The 17,467-nt window shown below is 39.6% G+C and overlaps 1 protein-coding gene across 2 annotated transcripts in view; it reads left to right on the top strand.

Moving 5' to 3' along the window:
- sos2 (son of sevenless homolog 2 (Drosophila)) overlaps positions 1-17,467 on the top strand; it is a 53,112-nt gene that overhangs the window by 25,724 nt on the left and 9,921 nt on the right. For both annotated transcript variants that reach the window (XM_044142518.1, XM_044142519.1), the window contains exons 6-12: positions 2,057-2,200; positions 3,015-3,125; positions 13,560-13,658; positions 14,813-14,940; positions 15,083-15,738; positions 15,843-15,924; positions 16,844-16,963. In XM_044142518.1, the coding sequence (XP_043998453.1) occupies positions 2,057-2,200; positions 3,015-3,125; positions 13,560-13,658; positions 14,813-14,940; positions 15,083-15,738; positions 15,843-15,924; positions 16,844-16,963 (1,340 nt within the window). The remainder of the gene's footprint in view (positions 1-2,056; positions 2,201-3,014; positions 3,126-13,559; positions 13,659-14,812; positions 14,941-15,082; positions 15,739-15,842; positions 15,925-16,843; positions 16,964-17,467) is intronic.

Here is a 17,467-nt window from a genome sequence, read left to right on the forward strand (position 1 = left end):
ATCTAGATGGCACGGATTGTAAATGTTGTCAAAATTGTGTTTTCTAAAGTCTGCCTTACCAATCGCGAGTCACTCTGTTTACATAATAATTGCAACAAACTCTTCTTTTGCTGCTTAAAGTCGTCTCTCTCTTTCTCTCTCTTTCTCTCTCTTTCTCCCGAGGCTAATATGGGGCTCAAGCGCTAAATTCCTCCAAACATATAGGGAATAAGTACAGTTGAAGAAAAAGAAGAAAAAAAAATTGAGTGCAGTGTGTACAGGTTTAGAAGAACTTAGTGGAAAGTTGAGTTTCGTGGATTGCTGTGGCTTTGCATATTTTGGGTTGGGTAATTTGTGGTATCATTTGGGTGAGGAGCGTAAACCTATGTGAGGCCCAGAGGAACACAGAACGTGTAATTAAGTTGAGACTGGAACAACATCTGCATCCCCCGCCAGAAAAACCTCAATTATGTCTGTTGAAATGCGCCATCATCCTGAGCGTTACTCAGAGAGCTCGAGAAAGCGCTTCGGTGAACTAATGGCGTGGCAGAGCTGCTTTTTAAAACTTCAGCAGTTTGTAAACACTTGGTCCAACTTTAGAGTCCTCGTCTTCTTTGGGGATTATTCTCTTTGGAATATGCGCCAGGCTGTTGTTTATAATCAGACTCTACAGGAGAGAGACGAGAAGAAATCCATTTTTGAAAGTCATGAAAAACCTGATTAATCTGGTGATTAATCTGATCCAAAAAAAATGGGCATTTTTTGCAGATTTTTCATTAAGCTATTTAAGTTGTTTCTGTGGAATATGAGAAATGCATTAAAAGATGTAAACAAACAAATAACCCACTTCCTTTTATAAATAGGAAAAAAAACATTTTATTGCCTCAATTACAAAAACACAGCGTTCCTTTAGTGAATTTCAACCTGGCAAATATAAAGAAATTGCCACTTAAGGAGTTTTGTGTAAAACATATTGACAGACAATTTGTTTTATTGTCTGTCAATATGTATGCAAATGCAAATGTATACATAGATTTGCAATTCTATCTTAAAATGCAAATGTATATAGATATAGATTTCACTTAATTTACTTAACTTTTTGTTTTTACTCCAATTATCAATTAATTAATTACTAAATTAGTCTAATAATCGATTGATCACGATTAATCGTTTCAGCTCTAGTGAATTTTGCGATTTGCTAGCAGTTGTTCAGGGAGAACAGTAAACATGTGATGAAGGTGCTCTGCTCGGATGGAGACCAGAAGTGAACTTTTTTTCCCCACCCGTTTCCAAAGTGCCGTTTGTGGCCCATAAGATGTAAACCTGATAATGGCAGCATCATACTGTGGGATGCATTTGTCCTGCAGGGACGAGAAAATCGGAGGAGGCTGATTGGAAGAGAGATGATGCTAATCCAGAGCAGTCCTGTGGGGGAAACCGTTAGAATCTCACTTTAATAATAAACATTAGCTTCACGTTTTATGCTAGCACGACCGTTTTTAGCTTATTGATTCTCTAAAAAGAAGCAATATAATGAATTATCACACCAAAGCTACTTGTCACACTAATGTAAAGATTACCTGAGGGTTAAAGGTCACATTTTTAATGGCCCTTATTTATAATGGTAGTAATTTAAAGAAGGGAGGAAGAAAGCTAATGGCTGATTAAGCATTCAGATGCACTCTGACCCTGGTGAACTCTGGTAGAAATGGACAGCCTTGGACTTAATTTAGAAATGGCTTTTCAGCAGACGGCCTGTAACAGTCATGCATTGATAATGTCATATTATCACCAGCAACCTCACTTGGAAAGATGTCTGAGCTCATTTTTATTTAAATATCAATTATTTCTCTTGTTGTCAATTGATGTTCAAGCAAGTGATGATCACATTTTGTGGAGCGGGAGAGGATGAACTTAATAACCTCAAATTTAACAAAAATGCTAACAGAAAAGACTGGACAGAGGTGTATGTTTACTATAAGTGCCCAGTGTACATTGAGTTATCACTGCAATATCGCGATCAATTGCCAAGCATTCAACAAACCTCGACACTGCTCACCAGTTGTTGTTGTTGCAGGATGTCGAGGTGATCTTCAGCAACATCTTGGACATCCACGAGCTGACCGTGAAGCTTCTGGGTCTGATCGAGGACGCGGTGGAGATGACCGCTGACGGCAGTCCTCATCCGCTGGTGGGCAGCTGCTTTGAAGACCTAGCAGAGGTAACGTGCATCATTTATCAGGAAACGGTTATTGTTGTCGGTTATTGGTGGTAATTAAAAAAACAAAACTGACAATATGACCAGAAATGGGTTTTTTTGTTTTTATGCTTTTTCTCCAGCTTGTACCATTAGAGCATCTATAAATATATGTACATTTTAAAATATGATTCAAAGCAGTTACTGTATTCAGTTTAGTCATGTTAATTTTGAGTATTTAAGTATATGGTATTGGTTTTTCAAAATCAATATTTGTGTTTGCGGAGTTATGAATGTGTGCCATGCAGCCATACAGTTACCAAAAAAAATCCAGAAAAAATTGTAATGTGCACCTATTACTAATTTGGGGATTAGTAATAGGTTTATCACAAATTTTTGTCATCACAAAATATTTTGATAAAATCCCAAACTTATATCACCTACTCCTACCAAGAAGCATAAAAGTCTGTTTTATTACATCTCTTTTAGCTTGTTTTTCATGTTTTTCTTCAAGCAAAATAAAGATATTTTCTGGAGAGAAAAGCTACGTACCTGTGAAAACAAAAAAAAAAAACATTGATATTGGCTTACAAATTGCGTCTAAGATATGTTTGTTAAAAGCCAACACTTTGGTCAGCAATTACCAAAATGAAGGCCAATAATGAAATGTAATGTTTTCTTTCTCACCATTTATGCACTAGAAATAGCCAGCTGCTCAGCACAAATGACTAAATATAATGACAGCATGGGTTGTTGAGTTTGACACCAGCGGGTTATTTCTGCGTGCATGGCCGTGTTTTGATTAGTAATGCTCTGGCTCGTTTCTGTGTGTTTGCAGGAGCAGGCGTTTGACCCGTACGAGACCCTGTCTCAGGACATTCTTGGCAAGAAATTCAATGAGCACTTCCATGAAATGATGCAGAGACAAACGGTTCGCCAACACTTCGGGGTGAGATTTTAAACCGGAGCTCATCCGCTCAAAGAACATGTTTATTTTCCTTCCTATCTGCATTCACAAAAAAACTGAAAAAAGGATTTTATGAATGCATTTTCACTGTAATTCCCCATCATTACAGCTGCGGTGGCATGTTATTAATTTAAAGGGGACAACATTACCTGCTGAATACTTACCGGTCATTTCATAAAATCTCATTTTGCCGTTTGAACTTGCATCTTAAAGTCGCTTACCACCCGTCTATAACTGCTGCTTCCCAAAAACACGCCGGTAGCGATCGCACTCGGCTCTCGTTCCTGCTTCTGTTTTGATCTGAGCGTGGCTAAAATATGGTTTGAAGGCATGTCATGACATATTCAGCGTCCTGTGTGTGCACACTTGATTCTCTGCTGCCGTTTTGTTTTATTTGGACATTCCTCGCGAGAATAGCATTGAAATGGGCCCGGTGGGGTGCAGTTTGGCAGCCTTTGAAGATGAAATATTTGCTGCTGTTTTCTCAAGCCAGAAACTATTGTGGCTAAGTGAAGCATCTCGGGGTTTCTACCCCACTTACTGTAGTCGTTTCAAGCCTTTAAACCGAAATGCCTACTTCTCATTTATTGTGTGTATATATATATATATGTATATATATATATGTGTGTGTGTATAAATGGAGCTCTCGCTGTATCTTTTCATGCCGCTAAGCACCTATTGAAGTCAAAAGGAGAGCAGCAGACTGTGTGAACTTCAATGGTGTTGTGGCTCAGATTGAGGCCTCGCTGTGTTTACCAGCAGTCAGACCCCAGTTAGGTCAACACTGCAGCCTCCATGCCCCGAATACTCACACCCAGTGTTTATTTTCACGTACGCTTCACATTAGAGGCGGCGAGCACAGGGGAGTTAAAAATATGCTTTTAATTTTACCTTGTTGTACTGATGCTAATTAAAGAAAGACTGTCTCGCAGGCGAAAGCATTTTGACACACATTGGTGTGGGATTTTCTCTGGAAGGCCAACAAAGAGTAGTGCATAATTACGATGTGGAAATAAACGCATAAAGGTTTAAAAATGAGGCAAAAAAGACCCACACTTTTCAGATTTTGTAACATTTTGAAATCCATGCTTTATTTTTTCTTCTAAAGTTACGACTTCAATGACTTTTCAAGGCAAGTGCATGGCAATAGATTTTATTTAGAGCCATCAGAGTAGAGAGGGGTTGACTGCCTTCAAATTTTGGATTTCTTTGTTGTTCCATCATAAAACCACAAATAAAACATGCTGAAGTTTGTGGTTGTTTCATGACTGTAAATAGAACAAAGAATGTTCTATTACTTAAACTTTCATGTTCAACTAATGCTTATTTTAGTTATAATTTTGATTACTAATTGATTAATCATTTAAAAAATATATATTTTTCCTTTAAGGCTTTTTTTATGCAATCAGAAATACACTGAAATATACAAATAAGGAATTAATTCAAATCCTTTTAAAATAAGAAAATACTAATTTTATTTCCTAAATAGCATGCTTGATCAGCGGTACTGAAGGATGCATCTGCAGCTGAAAATGATCTCTAACATCAACATCTGAGAAGTTGTGTCCTATCTGCTTGACTTAACATTAATGCAGTGTAGAGTTGAAAATGTGTTTTAGTATAAAATTTTATTTTATTTTTTTTTTTACTGAATTTGAACCAGATGAAGCTAAAACTGCCACTTGATGAGTTTTAGGTAGAACGTATTTACATAGTTTTTCTTATCTCAAATGCAAAATGTATATATTTTTGTACATTTTGCCTTAAATACTGTTTTGAGGATGTTGTTCTTTCATCAAATAACTTTTTTGAGTCTGTATACTCCAGTTAATGATTAATCAGTTACTAAATTAGTTGACAATCACTTCAATAATTGATTAATCACAATTACCCAATTAACTATTTCAGCCCCTAATATTTGAGACTATTTCTTGTCAGCATTTAATTTATAAAAAGTTTTTATTTTGTCTTCTGTTTTATAGGACTAAATGAGAATCCGATTGTTGGCTTTTATTTATATTAACAGTAATTGCCCTTTTTTTTTGACGGAAACTAATTTTTGATTTTTGTGTAATTTTTTCATTATTTTCTATCTGAATCTGTCAGCTGTAATTGTGTCGCACGTTGTTTGTGGTGCCAAACACGAATTAGATGTAGCCTTGGCGGCTAACCACGTCTCATCATTTCTCCCATGTAAAACATGAACCAAGGATAGGAACGGACTGATATTACTCTGATATTAATGAATGCATATCAGGCTGCATTCACACTGCAGCATAAAGAGACCCAATTCTGATTTTTTTTTAACGTAATTTGACCTGTATCTGATCTTTTCATGACAGTCTGAACAACACAGGTCAGATTCTTTTCAAATGCGACCCGGGACACTTGGATATCCGACACGTATCCGATTCAAATGTGACCTAACGTCCATTCATCCGACCTGAACGTCATTGATAATCAACAAATGTAACTATTCTGTGAAAAACAACAACCACGACAGACTATAATGAGGATTAAGTTGTTAATATGCTGGCTCCGGTCGGACAACAACGTCAAATGTGTAAGCTATGCTCCACCGTTAGCAAGCATGCTTACGTCTGCAAACACTGAGCACTTCTTCTTTTTATGGCGGTTGGCAGAACACTGAGAACGCTGACTCTATTGCGCCCTCTACTGCGCATGCGGGACACTTTCAGGTCGTTTTTCCGTTCAGTCTGCAGAACACAAGCAGGTCGTATTTATTTGGAAGTGTGAACGGCCATGGGGGGGAAATCCAACTTGATAAAAAAAAAAAGGAATTGGGTCACTTCAGGATGCAGTGGGAACCCTGCAACAGTCACAAGACACAGAGGTCATAGTCACATAGTGACTTCATAGTCACAGAGGCCTGTGACCTCATAGGAGAGGTGGGACCAATTCAGTGTTTTGCAAGGCCCAAGTCTTTATCCTCAAGTCTCGAGTCAATTCTCAAGTAAAGACGGGCAAAAGTCGAGTCAAGTTTTATGTCTGAAACTTGGAATTTCATGTCCTTTCAACTATTTTCTTTTAAACAATGTTACAATTTTGTTAAATGTTAATCAGTGAGAAGAGGGACAAAACCAATCCTATGGAAAAAGTACTTTTTAATAAAATATAAACAATATAAAAGTATTACTGATTAAGCTTTAGCTTTAATAACATAAAGCTACATAATTTTTTAAGGTTTAATCAGTAATACTTTTATAACAAATATTATGTCAGATCATGATTTCTTGGTTAATGTAAAGTTGTCATAACAGACATTTTGAATAATGTCAACTGTGTATTAAAAGTGTCATGATTTACAAAATGACACTTTATGGCAGCAGTCATAAATATTCATGGAGACTCCCTCATGTTCATGACGTTGTCATGTCAGTCTGATTCACAACCCGTCAAATAAAGTCTCAACAATTGAGGTAGTTTGGCGTTTTGTCAACTCGGTCAGTTTTTAACTGGCAGTGTTAGTCACTCTTTCAGTGATCGTGTTGACAAATCTCACTTAAATGTGCAGTTAATTCATTTTAAATGTATTTTGCATAAATGACATTAATTCACATGTATCAAGTTTTTCTTTTTACTCACTTGTTTGTCACCAGCTTCAGTTCTGCACTGTCAACTCCGTCAGATGGTTATGTTTTAAACAACATGTCTTCTGTTTCTTGAGAAACTTTTGTCTGTAAAACTGAGTAAAAATATCACTAATAGTCATTTAAAAATAAAAAAAAAATTGGAAAAATTCAAACCCATTTTGTCCCACTTCTCAAGAATCACTGAAATAATGGACCACGCTCTTTTTTAAAATCTATATTTATCTCAAATCTTGATAAAACGTGCAGCTCAACACAAAGTATAAAGAAATAGTAGACTTAATGCACTGACTGCATTAAACAATCTACTTACTGTCAATGTAATTTCCTGACGTAGATGTCTTCAAATACATCCTCTGATGGAACTGGACCCGTTCCAGCATTAGGATGGGGGGACAGAGAGAAACTCTCTTCCCTGAGTTCAGGTGCAGAACCTGCTTTCTGTGACACGGCCCCGTATTTATGTATTTATTTAAAACAAATACATGAACAAATCTCCATGTAACATTTCAAATAGGATAGCAGTTTATTAATACAAAATAAACAAGGACATAAACAGTGACATGTATAAAACTCGAGAGAAGAAATAAGTACAGTGCAGTAAAACTATTCTTATAAGTACCTTTTCTCCCACAGAGTTACTCAAGTGAATGTAACCAGCAGAAGGTAGATTCATCTGTGACATCATAGGCCTCTGTGACATCATAGGCCTCTGTGACCTCATAGGCCTTTGTGACATCATAGGCCTTTGTGACCTCATAGGCCTCTGTGACATCATAGGCCTTTGTGACCTCATAGGCCTCTGTGACATCATAGGCCTTTGTGACCTCATAGGCCTCTGTGACGTCATAGGCCTTTGTGACATCATAGGCCTTTGTGACCTCATAGGCCTCTGTGACATCATAGGCCTCTGTGACATCATAGGCCTCTGTGACGTCATAGGCCTCTGTGACGTCATAGGCCTCTGTGACGTCATAGGCCTCTGTGACCTCATAGGCCTCTGTGACATCATAGGCCTCTGTGACCTCATAGGCCTTTGTGACCTCATAGGCCTCTGTGACGTCATAGGCCTTTGTGACATCATAGGCCTCTGTGACGTGGAAGTCACAGAGGCCTATGATGTCATATAGGCAGCATTCACACTGGTCATCAGGAACCACCTCTGGAATTGGGCCTGATGTGACCCAATTCCATCCATTCATCCATTTTCTTACACGCTTTGTCCCTAATGGGGTCGGGAGGGTTGCTGGTTCCTCTCCAGCTACGTTCCGGGTGAGAGGCGGGTTCACCCTGGACAGGTCGCCAGTCTGTCGCAGGACAACACAGAGACATACAGGACACACAACCATTCACACACACACTCACTCACACCTAGGGAGAATTTAGAGAAACCAATTAACCTGACAGTCATGTTTTTGGACTGTGGGAGGAAGCTGGAGAACCCGGAGAGAACCCATCATGCACAGGGAGAACATGCAAACTCCATGCAGAAAGACCCCGGGCCGGGAATCGAACCCAGGACCTTTTTGCTGCAAGGCAAAAACTCTACCAACTGCGCCACTGTGCAGCCCACGTGACCCAATTCCGATTTTTTATTTATTTTTATTTTTTTACATTATGCGACCTGTATCCGATCTTTTCATGATAGTCTGAACAGCACAGGTCGGATTCTTTTCGAATGCGACCCGGGTCACTTGGATATCCGATACATATCCAATTCAAATGTGACCTAACGTCCAGGTCACATTCATCCGTTCATCCCATTCACATTGCAGATAACCTTGGCTGGTCTGAGACGAATGAGAAGGCCTTCTCTCCCTCCTTCCATTCCTCCACTTTCTACAGAGGAACCATCGAGAGCCTGCTGACCAGCAGTATCTCCATCTAGTCCGGAAGCTGCAAGGCCTCCGACTTGAAGTCTCTGCAAAGAGTGGTGAAGACAGCAGAGAGGATCATTGGGACTCCACTCCCCCCGTCCATAACATTGTACACAGATGCTGCTTAGCCAGAGCTAAACAGATTCTCTCTGATTCCAGCCTCCTCTCCATGGTCTGTGCAGCCGGTTGGCGTCTGGCAGTGGATTCTATAGCGTCCGCTGTAGAACAGCCAGACTCAGAAATAGCTGTCTCCCACTGGCCATGAGATCGGTCAACAATCCCATCAAGTCTATCCGACCTGAATGTCACTTATGCTTGACAAAAGTCACTGTTCTGCGTCCTGACACAGCAGGGGGGAAGAAAGACAAAAACCGTGTAAATATGCTGCTCTGCTCGAACGTTAGCCTCCATGATTACGCCTGCAAACACTGAGCACTTCTTCTTCTCTTTATGGCGGTTGGCAAAACACCGAGAACGCTGACGTTATTGCGCCCTCTACTGCGCATGCGAGACACTTTCAGGTCGTTTGTAGTTCCCACTGAAAATCACAAACGGGTCGTATTTATTTGGAAGTGTGAACGACCACAACAAAAAAAAATCCCAACTTGACAAAAAATTGGAATTGGGTCACCTCAGGCTGCAGTGTGAACGCTGCCTTACTGAATACACATCACAGCTTTTGCTGTAACAGGGTTCAAACGTGAGACATTATGACATCACCAGCTGCCTCTTACTCCCCTCCTCATCTGTTGTCTCGTTGCGTACGCTCCTATGACCAGCCGCCTCTGTCCCTCCCTCCCTGGCTGTCAGATGGATCAGCCTCCAAGCCGCTGCTCTCTGATCCGTCTGGTGTTGTGGGTAAAATTACATCGGCTTTTAAAAATAGAACAGTCAGGCACGATGCTCGCAATTTCTCTCCTGAGGAGGGAGAGCGCTGCGGTGCCAGTGACCCAAAGCTCATCTCGTATCGAAGAGACGTCAAAAAGACCAGGGGCCTCGTGCATAAAAGACAGTTTTCACACTACAACTTGGCGTAGGGAGAAATTTAGAAAAGTGTGGCGCACAAAACAATTTGGATGCATGAAGCCGTGCGCTCACACGTGGCTGTGCAACTTTCCTTTTTACAAATTCCAATTTGCGGGAAATTGAGCACAGCTGCTGGTCCGCCCTGTCGCCTCCATAAATACATATGCAAATCAGCATAAATACCCAGAAGTCTGCAGTAACCATGGCAACGTCCTTGTTTGTAGCAGCATAAATATTTATAATAACTGTTTTATTTAAAAGGTGCTTTCAGGACACAAAAGGTCACCTCGCAGAAATTAAAATACATTTTAAAGAAAGAAAAAAAATCCAAATAAAAAAAAATAATAAAGAGATTGTGCAAATGCCTGTTTGAACATGAGTTAGTTAAAACTTCCAGGTTTAAATCTCTTTCAGGATTTAAACGCCTGAATCCCGCTCTTCCAGGTGGGATTTAAAGACAGACAGAGAGTCACTGAGTGGGAAAGTGGACTTAGAATCAGGTGCATTAAGTTGTACGTTTACAGAATAGAGATGCTTTATGTCTCTAAGGCGCATTCACAAAGTGGGCCTGGCTCCACTGAAGGATGACTGCAGCTGGTCCGGTACCGGTACCGCACGGCTCCTTCTTTAAGTTCTGCTCAGGGATCCAGGATGATCAGTCTGGATTAATCTAAACGGCAATAAACCATCAACATTTTCCCAGCAGATCAATATGATCAATCGCTCCCTCTGAATCTTTCCATTGGTGATCTTCTCCATCAGAGCCAAAGATCCACAATTACACGGCTACTTACATACGTGTGATTATCCACACACCTTGATCCACCGTGTTTTCTTTTTCAGTCAGAATGAAAATGCCCCATAGATGCACTTCATGCACTTCAGCGCACAGACTGATGCGTTTCATCTATATGAGACGAAAACTGAGACAAAGTACTATTTACATTCTGATGAGGTTTTCACATCCTTTCATTTTAAATTTATTTATCCTGTGTGCGTGTTGGGTTATTGTCTGAGGAAAAATGCTGTTCAGTTTCACCGTTTACGTTTAAACAATAAAAACATCGAGTTTGATGCTTCTTGGTCTAAATAATGCAAAATGTCGTCAGATTTCAGTGTATTTAGGTGAGTTTTGACGCTTTGTAGTTTGATACTGTCCACAGAAAAAGCTTGCGTGGCTGCCACACATTTTCACGCCAGCGAAAAAGTGCGCGTTTGTTCTGTACGCGCGCTTTATGCATCAGGCCCCAGGAACATTGTTGTGTTCAGAGTTTTATGTAGCTACCGGTTTTTTGCTTATATTTGAGATGCGTTTACAATTATAGATGCTCTTTTTCAAGCTAGTCTGGATGTGTAGATAACAGATAACAGATTTTGCTGAGCGTTAAGTTGTTCCAGAAGTTATTGCGATAAACCATAATGTTGTTTTGAGTCCATTTTTAAGTAACATAATGGTAATGGCATAATAATAATTATGCAAAAACACATTCGGAAACATTAATAAACTTTAAATTCTAATGAACGGTTAGCATTTTAAATCTCCAAAATAAATAAAACAGAAACAGCAAATAAAAGGAATTACTCAGTAAACAAAATTATCCTCAAAAAGACTTTCGTCGTGTAGTTTTTGACAGAAAGAGAAAAACGATAAATCATGCTAAGGAGAGTTACTGAGTTTCTTTAAATTTATCATGTGATTAATTGATTATTGATTCATTTAAAACGTGTGTGTGTGTGTGTGTGTGAAGATGCATCCTAGAACAGTGGAAGCTGGGCAATGTATAAAAGAAAGTGGGATCCTGTGGCATCGAATTTGATAAATCCTGCCTGCATGCTCAGGTGTGACGACAATTAACACAAAGAGGAAGGAGCATCAAAACGTCTTTGTTCTTATGTTTTGCTTCTCAAGCAAAAGCCTCTTGATCTTTTTCCACGTTTTCTTTCTCGAGTCTGTCGACCTCCAGTGTGATGCGAGGAACACAAATCAGTGCAGAACTGTGGCGTGTTATTAAAGCGAACGCTACGTGTAGTTAAACTGAGGAGTTGAGACGGCCATCAGTGACTCTGGAGGAGTTGCAGCAGTATAAATATTTATAATATTAATACTGCAATCGTCCACGGACAAAATTCAACTATTTGTTGTTCCTATCTGCAAATCCAGCCTTTACGGAGGAGTTTCACAAAGAAGATGATAAATAGGGTTACACGATGTATCGGTATGAAAACCGATATTTCAATCAATTTGTCAGTCTGATAAGTAACTACTTATAGGATTGAGGTTTATTGATAAGGTGATAAGGTTAATCTTTGTTTTCAACTTTGTAATTCTGTGTTTCTATGAGTTTAAACCTGTTGCACAAAAACTCAGTTAGAGACTCAAGTTTGTGGTTGCATGGAGTTAAAATGTGAAAATGTTTTTGGATTTGAACATGTATGCAAGGTAATCTAAAAGAAAACCAGATAAAGACAGAAGTTAGTTATCTATTGTTCTATTGATTATTCTGACGATTAATCAGATTTTTAAACATGGCACATTCTGCAGATTTTTTTTCATTTAACCACTTAAGCTTCTTAATTACAATATTAGAAGTATCTATATATTTTATTTATTTTTATTTTTTTTCACTATGTATCATTTATTTGCACATCAGGAGATCATACATATATAGATGGTACATACATTGTACAAAGCTTACATGACTTCTCCTATTTTTTGTTTTCTTTGTTACACAGTTTTTTTCCCCTTCCCTCTTTCTTCTCCCCTTTCCCCCTTCTTTCCCTCTTCCCTTCCCTTCCCTTCCCTTTCCCCGTAGAAGTATCTATATATTTTAAATGCAAACAAACAAATGAATTCCTTTTGTAAATAAGTAGGTTTATTAAATTCAATCACATAATCAAACTTTAGAAAACGCTTGATCATTTGTAGCACTAAAAAAGAAATACTAAAATCACCATGTGAGAGATCACATGGTGATCACCTTTCCTGCTCCATCATGGAGACGTGATGCTATTTCATATTTGACCGTAATGAGCAGTACTCTTGGAAACTTCCCTACAGGCTGTGTAGTAAAACAGCGCGGTTTTGTTTGCTGTTTTCCCGCGGTCCGTCGGCACGCTTCGGGCAGCTGAAGCTTTTGTTTTCCATGAGCCGGATTCTTCCTCCCCAGCCAGACGCTGTAGCTGCCGCTGTGGAGTCCAAGTACAGGGATATTGATTCTGAGTCATTTATCAGGGGATCAAAGATTAAAGTGGATACTTTGGCCCCACCCCGACGGTTACTGTGCCGGCTCGCTCGGCCTTCTCTCTGGGAGTCTCACAGTTGTGGACTGAAACATTTACACGGCCTCTGTGTGTTTTGTACAGTGGGGCAAAAAAGTATTTAGTCAGCCACCAATTGTGCAATTAAAAAAATCCAGAAAATCACATTGTCTGATTTTTAAAGAATTTATTTGCAAAATATGGTCCAGCAAAATATGTTCTGGATTTTTTTTTTCTCCTTTTGTCTCTCATAGTTGAGGTATATCTATGATGAAAATTATAGGCCTCTCTCATCTTTTTAAGTGGGAGAACTTGCACAATTGGTGGCTGACTAAATACTTTTTTGCCCCACTGTATGTGTTCATTTTATCCACAAGTTTAAAAAAAAAAAAATTTAAAAAATTGTTGCTTAGCTTTCACTTCTGTCCTTGACCCCCTGCAGTCATGTGGAAACACGCCAGACTGAATTCATTTAGAAAACGAAAGTGACATTGTGTTATAAAAATAACTTTTGGTCACCATTTTGATTTTATTTTGGTTGATAATTAAGCCGTTTTTTGTTGGGGTTTTTTGTGCAGAAGTTCAAAACATCACCATGCTGGTTTATTGCCAACATTTCTAACTATTCTCATTTCCGTCTGCAGTCCAATCCGGGAGGCTTCAAGGAGTGCGTCCAGTATGTCCTTCCCCAGCTGATGAAGGTTCCGGTGTACCACTGTCTGCACTACTTTGAGCTACTGCAGGTGTGCGCTCATTATTCCTGTCAACAACACTCTATTGTTTCCTTTTTTTTTTTTTTAAATAAAAATTATTTGATATTTGCATGTTGAGTTCATAGATTTATTCTAATATATAGTGGTCGACTTTTAACAGTAATAAAAAAAAAGGGAAAAATGTGATTTTTAAAACTTTAGAAAATACTTGGTGTTCAAATCTGTTTGTTAAAAATCTGCAACTCAGATCCTTAATAAAATCTATTAAAATGAAAATACAATATAAAAAATATATTTTTGTTATCTTTACATATTATCCAGAGATGGCTCTTCTCTTTTTATTTAAACTTAATGGATCTAATAATATTGATTGCACTGTAAAATGTAACACTAAAGTGAAATCCTTTCTTTACAAGCGGTTTCTGATTTTGTTGATTAGTAACCCAGATGGTTTGGGGGGGAAAAAAACTTTATTTGTCCACTTTTGTTTTGTTTGTCATGAGTTTTCTCTGTAAGGTAGAGCCACAGAAATACACTGCAAAAACACAAAAGCTTGCCAAGTGTTTTTGGTCTAGTAAGACAAGAAACTTTGTATGGTGTGTTTGGTTTAAGTCAATAATTCCTTAACATTGATGAAAAAGTTCTAGTTTTTTTTTTATCAATCGGTTTCATCAATATTAAGGAATTATCGACTTATAATAACCTCCTAATTTTTTACTGTAAGTTAATTTTGTCTCATTTCAATTGTACCAAGATACTAACAACACTAGAAACGAGGCCAAAAACACTTTAACATTTTTGTCTTCTTTGTTTTGCAACCCTTAAATGAATGAAAGAATGAATTGGATGAATTTTCTTGAAAGGATCAAGAGAATAACTCTCCCTGCGCCTCAAAGTTGGTTTTTCCCACTGATATTTTGGTTGTAGCTTAAGATTCTCACCGTCTTGCTGCTGTGTGAGGACGGACCCGGGTAAGTTGTGTTTTTAAAGTGGGAGCCTCTTAGTGGGAGGTCAGACTGAAACGCTGTTCCTGTTGGCATCAAACGCGCCACATTCGGTGCTCTTGCACTGAAAGGTGAACTTACTTACATTGTTCTTCTGCAGCGTCGCTTCTCACGCCAAACATCTGCCGGTATATTTTGATTGATATCAAGAGGTAATAGAAACATGTTTCTCTTTTACAGCAACTTCAGGAACGTAGCAAAGAACAGGATGACAGAGAATGTCTGAAACAGGCGATTACTGCCTTGCTTAACCTGCAGTCCAGCGTGGAGCGCATCTACGTCAAGCACCAGCCGCGTCGTAAACCTGTGTACGTTCCCGCCCGCAGGAAAGAAATGCTTGCCTCTCATTGACTGAGTTCATCTATTGCACATATTTACACCTAAACGTCTTGCTGCCAGGTTGTCTCTTTTGATTTGTTGGTGTATTTGTGATTTTCTCTTTTCCCCCAGCGAGGCCATTTACCGCCGCTACAGCCGGCAGGTACGCGGCAAGCAGCTAGCCATCAAGCGAATGATTGAGATCCAGAAAAGCATCGACGGCTGGGAGGGGAAAGACATCGGCCAGTGCTGCAACGAGTTCATCACCGAGGGGACGCTCGTACGAGCCGGCGCCAAGCACGAGAGACACAACTTCCTGTTTGACGGCCTCATGATCAGCTGCAAGGCCAACCAGTGCTCGCGGCTGCCGGGCTCCGGCAGCGGCGCGGAGTACCGCCTCAAAGAGAAGTTCGTGCTGCGGAAGATCCGCATCGTGGACCGCGAGGACTCCCAGGAGCTGCAGCACGCTTTCGAACTCATTTTCAAAGACGAAAACTCCGCGGTTTTCTGCGCACGGACAGCGGAGGAGAAGGTGAACTGGATGGCGGCGCTGATGGCGCTTCAGTACCGCTCCACGTTAGACCGCATGCTGGACTCCATCCTGCAGACGGAGGAGCAGCAGCGTCCGCTCAGGCTGCCCTCGCCGGAGGTCTACCAGTTCGCCGTGCAGGACTCTGAGGAGAACATCGTGTTCGAGGACCGAGTGCAGAGCAAGACCGGCATCCCCATCATCAAGGCCGGCACCGTGGTCAAGCTCATCGAGAGGCTCACCTACCACATGTATGCTGGTAAGCTGCTGCAGGCCGTTCACCGAGCAAACAAACTCTATTCTGTTGTCTCTATTATATTTCTATTATTTCATATTATGATATTTCTACTGGATTTGTTTTAGATCCCAACTTTGTGCGCACATTTCTCACCACTTACCGATCGTTCTGCAAACCACAGGAGCTGCTCACCCTTCTTATAGACAGGTACAGTTTACTATGGCAAAAATACAGCAAACACACACACACACACACACACACACTTTCGACTGCTGCGGTCTTTTTACACCACCATTTTCATTCCTGAAAATGTTGTTACATTACAATCTTTAATGAATTTTATTTTTGGGCTGCGATTAGAGCTCCACCCAACTATTATTTTAATATTTGATTATTCCGATGATTAATTGATTAATTGGATAAGACGTCTGACACATTCTGAAGATTTTTCATTTAACCACTTAAGTTTTCTTTATGCAATATTAGAAATACAGTAAAAGATGCAAATAGGTAAGAAAATAAACATTTTGTTGCCTAAAATGCAAAAACAGATGATTCCTTTAGCAAACGCGACTAAACATGAATCTGCAGCTAAGAAAAAAAATAATACTTTTAGCGTCAACATGTGAAAAGTCCAGCCATTTCTGCTTGACTTAACATCAATACTAATAACATGATGAGTTTTTGATTAACTGGTTAATGATTCAATAGCTTAATAGTTTTTTTTTTTACATAATTTGAAGCAGGTAAAACCAAAACTGCCACTTGAAGAGTTCTGGGTAGAACATATTTAAACACAAATATGCTTTTTCATCTTGAAGGCAAAATGTAAATATATTTTGAACAGTTTTGACCCAATTACAACTCTAGGTTGGTTGTTCTTTTTGCTAAATTACTTTTTTGAATCAGTGCTTCAGTCAACGATTATTTCAATAATCGATTCGACACAATTAATCGTTTCAGCCCCAGTTGTGATCAATCCGATAAAATGCAACCACCGCTCCATACGTATTCCTGCTTTTTTCCATCTACATTGAAGTTTGTGGTTGTAAAAAACCAAAAGCTCTTCAGTCCAGATGTTACAGTTTCCCTGCTTCCTGTCCTAAATGTCACAATATTTTCCCAGGATTAATATCCCCGAGTCGGGGAACGGCGACGACGAAGTGGCTATCTGGAACGGCGATCCGCCAACGACGGCCGAACTCCAGCGGTTCCGGAGGGAGTATGTGCAGCCGGTCCAGCTCAGGTAGCGCCGTCGTCCAAGTACAGGTCGTTCTCATCTGGCCCAGTGTTTCCCCGGGAACGTGGGAAGCTCTGAATGCCATTTATTCCAGCGATTAAAAATCCATTTGGAAAGAAAAATAAACGCTCACTCGGATTTGAACGGCTCCCTGAATAAACCTGCCCGGGAAGATTTGATCAGTTCAGGACGCCGTTACGTTTAATCCGCGTGGCACGAAGAAATGTTTTCATAAAAATGTAACGCGAGGCGAAAATGTCCATTCAGCTGGGCAACTTTATGAGTCAGTTGTCGCAGATTAAAATCCCAAACTTTTGGTACTGTATTTAGTTTAGTTTCTTTCGTTTTCTGGCTTTTCACAGGGCAACAAAGGAAACTGTCTTTGTTTCCTGCTGCTCTGTAGCTTCCTCACTCTTTCAAATTAAGAGCCCAGATATTCTCAGCGAGTCACAAAATGACTTTGCTGATAAAGTTGAGTTTATGTGCTCAAAAGGATTAAGAGAGTTTACG

This window comes from Gambusia affinis, linkage group LG16 (genome assembly GCF_019740435.1).
Source record: "Gambusia affinis linkage group LG16, SWU_Gaff_1.0, whole genome shotgun sequence".
NCBI classification, from domain to species: domain Eukaryota; kingdom Metazoa; phylum Chordata; class Actinopteri; order Cyprinodontiformes; family Poeciliidae; genus Gambusia; species Gambusia affinis.